Source organism: Prunus dulcis, chromosome 2, assembly GCF_902201215.1.
Source record: "Prunus dulcis chromosome 2, ALMONDv2, whole genome shotgun sequence".
In the NCBI taxonomy this organism is placed as follows: domain Eukaryota; kingdom Viridiplantae; phylum Streptophyta; class Magnoliopsida; order Rosales; family Rosaceae; genus Prunus; species Prunus dulcis.
Window position 1 is genome coordinate 7481779 of NC_047651.1, and position 6880 is coordinate 7488658.

Consider the following 6880-nt stretch of genomic DNA (forward strand, 5'->3'; position numbering starts at 1 on the left):
AACGGAATAAAACTTATGGACTAAATTGGCCAAATTAAAAACACAGACTAAATTTGCCAAATGCCGATATCACAGGACCATTTAACCCATTTATTTTTGATGAGAACTTGTAAATTTTCATAGGGGAGGGGGGACAAATTTGAGAAATTTATAGGGAAGGTTTGGAGATACCCCATGGATGTACGATACCCATGCCCCATGGATGTACGATACCCATGCTCCTAGGATTATTGGAAAAAAGAAAAGAAATAACATAGTGAAATTTATTGGTAAAGATTTGAGACTTCATAACGGCAGTAACAGAAAGAAACCGTCCTTGGCTCGTAACCAACGGCTCACAATCCTCAATCCTTCTCATATTTGCTTTTCTAGATTTTCGGTCTCTACCTCTCCCGCCGATTCTCCGTTGCCGCCTCAACCTCTGTAGGTACAGCTCTAATAATTTCTCGCTTTTTTCTCAATGTCTGTTAGGAATTTTGTCGAACAGGTCATATGTGTTGTTGTGGAGTGTTTTGTTTTACGTGCTACATTCTCTTTCCAATGGAAATATTGTCCAAGTTGTAGAATTAGTGACATTTAGTTGCAAAGTATAGCGCCTTCATGAATTTGGTTTCGTTGAAGATTGTGTGATATGCTCTGTTTGGTTGCTGAACAAAAAGGTAGGAAAGAGTGGAAAATGGAGTTTAAGTTCTCCAAATTTTATTATTATTTTTAAATTTGTGGAATTTTTCTACTTTTCGTTATTGGGGACCTTTGTAAAGTAGAAAAATATGCTTAGTGTTGTCATGAACACCTTGAATCTTATTCTAATAGGTTATCCAGATAGCACTACTATAGCTTTCAAGCCATCGGTCTGCTGGACTTGAATGATGTGCTTCTTATATAAGTTTGGATCTTTCCTCTAGTGTTGATGTTTTTTTGGATTAAATGTAAGGGTACAGACAGGACTATAATGCCGGGTTCATGTTCAGTGATCAATTGCGCAGTGGAATGTGTACGACGAGTCCTCCATTACGTTGTAGAGATATAAATACACATATATATATGAAATTGGGGCAGCTCTTTGTACTTCAGTTATGGCAGAATTCAAGGATCTTTCCTTTTCTGATATTTATTTAGATGGGAGGGCAGCTGTGTGTTAATTGCAGTTAGGATACTCTGTATTGTTTCTTTGTAGTGTGTTAATTTGGGGCAGCTTGGACTGCATAATCCAGACAAGCTGGTGATGTCATCACAATCCTGCATCTGCAAACCACCAATCAGGAACTTCCTTCGTTGCGATGGAAGTATTAGTGTGGACCGTAACAAATTTTTTGAAAAAAGGAAGAGTGATGTGATGAAAATTAGAGGAAGGATTCTGGTTATCATTTGAGCCAATTTGAAATTTTGCTAACTTTTCTCCTTAAGACTTCCCATTAAGTTCAACAAATAAGCAGTAGGATGTTTTAAACAAACAGCATGAAGTGGTTTGGGAACATATGGTTTTAAGGAATTTTTATGTGTGTGAGCAGTCTTTGTTTTGCCTCTATTTATTTGTTGTGGATTTTTAGAAGTAATTGAACATATGCTTTTCCATAATAAAATTGAAAGGAGAGTTGATCATATCTTTACCTAGCATCTTATTGTGTTTATTTTTTCCTTTCCAGTCTACCAACCTCTCTTATCTATCTTCATCTGATCTAACTTCTAACTACTTATATATTATGAGCTATTTTATCTTTCAATGAATCGGAATATTTATATATTGCGAGCTATTTTATCTCAATGAATCAGAATAACATACCTTTCATCAAGCTACAAACTAATAGCATCTGCTCGTTTAGGGGCAAAAACTCTTATACTGACACTGAGCATTTTTAGGATTGCATGGCAGGTTTAACTCTGGCTTTTTCTTGATAACCTCTTAATTTTGCTGTTTTATTTAGTACTTTTATTGTATTTCTCAAAACTAGATATGTAATAACCAATTTTCATTTTGGATTCTCAACTCATGATTTTGCTAAAAGGAACATTGGTAAAATTTTATCATTTACAGCTAGAAAGTTCACCAATTTTTTTCCTGGGTGTGATAGAAAGTTCACCTAATGGGATGAAATATTTAGAATACTTTTGTCAATCACATAAATTGTGAGGCAGCATGCCAACTTATTTATTATGCAACTCTGCAGCTTTAGATTTGATATAATATGTATATCTCTCTCTCTCTCTCTCTCTCTCTCTCTCTCTCTCTCTCTCTCTCTCTCATGTGCCCCGAAACAAACAGAGGTGTGATCACATTACTTTATGCAAAATGTCTTAGGTCTTCAGAGTCATGACCCAGATAATTTAAAGCCCTTCTTAATGAAAAGTGTTCGATGCAGCCTTGCAACACAGCAGTAGGTGGACCAGCAAATTCCAAACTTGTACATGAAGTGGATGCCCTTGGTGGTGAAATTGGGAAGATTTCTGAACGGTAAAGTAATAAAATCTCCTATATTTGGATGTTCTTTGCTGAGAAGCTCAAGGAGTATGCTTGTTGCTTACTCTTGATTTTGTTTTGGAGGATGGACATTAGAAATTTAGAATTGATCTTTCACTCCATTTCTTTTATTATTTTTGTTCTTTGTTGTAAATATATATTAAAATAATTTGGACTCTTTCATGTTTTGGATTCTAAGCAGATTTCAAATAATTTGTGCTTGTCTCCTTCCAAAGCCGCAGCAGCCTTTGCCTCACCCGTCCCTTCTTCACCTGCAACCTCTCCTGCTGATTCTCCGTAGCTGCCTCAACCTCTCCAGGTACAGCTCTAATCATTTCTTGCTTCTTTGTCTGTGTCTGTCAGTAATTTTGTTGAACAGGTCCTATATGTTGTTGTGGAGTGCTTCGAGGCAGTTTTACTTGCTACATTCTCGTTCCAAGGGAAATATTGCCCAAATTGGAGAATTGGTGACATTTAGTTACAAAGTACTACCTTGAAAGTAGTCTTTATGTGCTTAATGTTGTCTCTCTTTGGTTTTGTTTAAGATTATGTGATATGCTCTGTTTGGTTGCTGAACAAAAAGGTAGAAAAGATGGAAATTAGAGTTTAAGTTTTCCATAGGGTTTTTATTATTACTTTTAAAATTTGTTAATTTTTTTTTTTCTTTCTATTTCTCGTTATTGGGGCCCTTTGTACATACACTGCTATAATGCCGGGTTCATGTTCGGTGATCAATTGTGTGTATGTATATGTAAATATGTACACACACAAAATATATGCCTCGAAGATTATATGGCACTTGGAGTGGACGAGCTCCGGGAAATGTCAAATTTGGGGCAGAACTCAAGGATATTTTTTTTTTCTTTCTGATATTTATTTAGATGGGAGGGCAGCTGTGTGTTAATTGTAGTTAGGATACTCTGCATTCTTTCTTTGCAGTGTTGTTTTGTAGTTTAACAGTTATTTTCAGTAGCACTTCTGGCCCACCCCCGACCTTTGTAATTTTCTTCTTCTTGATAATTTTGGATTCTCCTAATCTTCTGTTAATTGTCACATTTCAACTCAGAGTTGTTTTAATTGAGTTTAGTCTATTGTGTATTGTTTGATGTGCAGAAAACAGAGCAAGGGTAACAAACTCCTTCAAAAGCAACACAAGTGGATGTCCAATGCCAGCCATTTATAATCCTTTGAAGCTTCAAATTTTGTGTTTCAGATGTTTTCTTAGAAACATGTCATCGTCATCTTCTTCATTGTCGTCGTCGTCAGCATCATCATCTTCTTCATTGTCGTCGTTGTCGGCATCATCATCATCCATTGCAACTCCATCCCATAAGCACATAGCCCATCTTCTGTTAGACCAAAAATCAGCATCCCAAGCCCTCCAAACCTTCAAATGGGCCTCCAAACTCCCCAACTTCATCCACTCTCCCTCCACTTACCGTGCTCTCATCCACAAGCTATGCACATTCCACCGCTTTGACACTGTTCACCAATTGCTCGACGAAATGCCAACCTCAATTGGGCAACCCCCAGATGAAGACATCTTTGTCACCATCATTCGAGGTCTCGGCCGTGCCCACATGGTAAAACAAGTTATCAACGTGCTTGACTTGATTTACAAGTATGAAAAAATGCCTTCTTTGAAGGTATTCAATTCCATACTTGATGTTCTTGTGAAGGAAGATATAGATATAGCTAGGGAGTTTTATAGGAAGAAGATGATGGAAAGTGGCATTCAAGGCGATGACTATACTTTCGGTATCTTGATGAAAGGACTTTGCTTGACGAATCGAATTGGTGATGGTTTTAAGCTTTTGCAAGCGATGAAGTCTCGGGGAATTACCCCAAATACTGTGGTCTATAACACGTTGCTTCATGCACTTTGCAAGAACAAGAAAGTTGGGAGAGCGAGAAGCTTGATGAATGAGATGGAAGCGCCCAATGATGTGACTTTTAATGTTTTGATATCTGGTTATTGTGGAGAAGAGAATTTAGTGCAAGCTCTTGTTTTGCTAGAGAAGTGCTTTGGTTTGGGGTTTGTGCCTGATATTGTCACTGTAACTAAGGTGTTGGAAATTCTTGGCAGTGATGGCCGTGTAATGGAGGCTGTCAAGGTTATAGAGAGAGTGGAGAGCAAGGGAGGATTGGTGGATGTTGTAGCTTATAACACCTTAATTAAGGGTTTCTGTAGATTAGGGAAAGCAAAACTCGGTCTTCGCATTGTGAAGGAGATGGAGAGAAAGGGATGCCTTCCAAATGTTGATACTTACAATGTATTGATCTCTGGTTTTTGTGAGTCTGGGATGTTGGATATGGCGCTTGATATGTTTAATGATATGAAAACAGATGGCATCAACTGGAATTTTGTTACGTATGATACATTAATTAGATATTTGTGTTCAGGAGGAAGGACGAAAAAAGGGTTTGAAATTTTGGAATTAATGAATGAAAGAAAAGGTGGTTCCCTTGGCCAAATTTCTCCTTATAATAGTGTGTTATATGGCCTGTATAAGGAACATCGTTTGGACGAAGCACTTGAGTTTCTAACCAATATGGGGAAACTATTTCCTAGAGCTGTTGATAGAAGCTTGAGAATTTTAGGTTTCTGTGAGGAGGGTGACACAGAGAATGCCAAGAGAGTTTATAATCAGATGCTTATGGAAAGGGGAGTTCCAAGTGTTTTTATTTATGACTGTCTAATCCATAGATATTGCCAAGAAGGGTGTATTAGTGAAGCCTTTGAGCTATTGAATGAGATGATTGCTCATGGTTACTTTCCTCTTGCGTTGACATTTAATTCTCTGATAAGTGGGTTTTGCGAGCAAGGAAAAGTTGGTAGTGCACTGAAGCTCCTGGAAGACATGGTTGGGAGAGGTTGTTCACCCGATGCTAGAAGTTATAGTCCTTTGGTGGCCGCTCTTTGCCATATGGGGGATTTTCAGAAAGCTTTGAGACTTGTTTTGCAAATGGTAGAGAAGGGTATCATTCCAGATTATTTTACGTGGAACTCGTTGCTTATTTGTTTAAGTCAAGAGACTGTATGGTTGAAGGGCAAAAGTATATTGGATGTAAATAACTTGGTACACTGTATTATCGAGAATTAAATACATGCCAGGGTTGATGGCACTTTGTTGAAATTAATGTTTAAAGCCACAATTCTTAACTTAGTGATAGCTTAACAGTGGCTTGCCTTTATCAAGATCTGGAAATTCCTGCTTGCTTATTTTGAAAGAAAATTGGGATTGGCTAATGACAAGATTGCTGATTTATCTGGTGGCTGTTCCGAACTTGCATTTGGCACGTGCTGAACTTGAGGGGCTCCAAAACTGAGAAAAGAACTAGGTAGTGACTCATAAGTTATAAGGCCTGTGGAAATCTTTGTTAGAATAGGATATTTCTCTGTTCTCGTTTCAATCAGTTTCTAAAGGTAACTTCGTGGATTTATATGTTTGTGACGATGGAAAAAGTAGCTTAAGGAAATCAATGAATTTGAAATAATTTGTCATTGTTTCTTTTTTGGCTGCAGGGTAATAATGGGGAGGGAACAAATATACAAAGTAGGAATGCCAGAAAATGCAAAAGGCATCTCCTACTTTCAAACCAGTCGGCAGACACTTGTGATAGTTTTGAAGCTTTTTGAGCTGGTGGGATTATGAGTCCTCAAATAGATTCTGGAACATCATACACCAGAATTGCTTTGATCATGTTCAGCTCTTGCTTCTGTTAAGCGTACAGTTTGGGCATTGTAGTGCATTTTTGCTTGACAGTTTACGTTACACAGGTCAGGGGGGTCTTTAAAGCATTTGCTCTTAAAATTGACCGAATAAGTTTTTTTTAAACATATCATCCATATCAAACATTTCTCCGACTGAGGACGTTTGTTTCAGTTGAATGCAGGTTGGAGTTGAATCCTATGAAATGTATTGAGCAGAGTGGAATTTTCCACACCTAGCAAGGCGCACAAGGGTTAGTAGTAAGAAACCGCAGAGACAAGGAACTGACATTAATTAATTTTTTGTTGATGTTTTTGATTAGCATGACTGATTATGCTTCATTTCTTCTGACTAATGTGTTCTAATTGTATTTTCAAACAATTGCATTAGAAGATGCGTTGAACAACTTAAGAGGGTGTGACGTGCAACAGACAAGCGGCAATGCACTGCATATATATATATATATATATATATAGTACTGATCTCTTGGACTACAGGGATTCAAGAGATTTGTGGTCACTCATCGTTTGATGTAAATTCAACGGTTCACTCTTGCACTCCTTTTAAGAAACTTTTTTGAACCATTGGATTAATATCCAACGGTGGGTGACCACAATCTCTTGGACTCCTGTAGTCCAAGAGATCGGGACTATATATATACACAGAGAGCTTCTATTGCGGGATCCCTCAAATTAGTTTATTTGAGGGA

General features: G+C 37.6%; 1 protein-coding gene across 3 annotated transcripts; it reads left to right on the top strand.

Moving 5' to 3' along the window:
- Positions 1-370: 370 nt before the first annotated feature.
- Positions 371-6450, top strand: LOC117619209 (pentatricopeptide repeat-containing protein At2g17525, mitochondrial). 3 transcript variants are annotated; one of them, XM_034349105.1, is made up of 6 exons: positions 371-427; positions 2361-2452; positions 2661-2777; positions 3572-5885; positions 5985-6239; positions 6346-6450. In XM_034349105.1, the coding sequence occupies exon 4, from the start codon at positions 3625-3627 to the stop codon at positions 5560-5562; it is 1938 nt and encodes a 645-aa protein (XP_034204996.1). In that variant the 5' UTR covers positions 371-427; positions 2361-2452; positions 2661-2777; positions 3572-3624; the 3' UTR covers positions 5563-5885; positions 5985-6239; positions 6346-6450. The 3 variants fall into 3 exon arrangements, with proteins under 3 accessions (XP_034204996.1, XP_034204994.1, XP_034204995.1); XM_034349103.1 differs by having other exon boundaries at positions 394-427; positions 2300-2452; XM_034349104.1 differs by lacking the exon at positions 371-427 and having other exon boundaries at positions 2285-2452.
- The last annotated feature ends 430 nt before the right edge of the window (positions 6451-6880 follow it).

Coding starts and splice junctions, on each gene's coding strand:
- LOC117619209 (XM_034349105.1), top strand. CDS start 3,625: ATGCCAGCCATTTATAATCCTTTGAAGCTTCAAATTTTGTGTTTCAGA.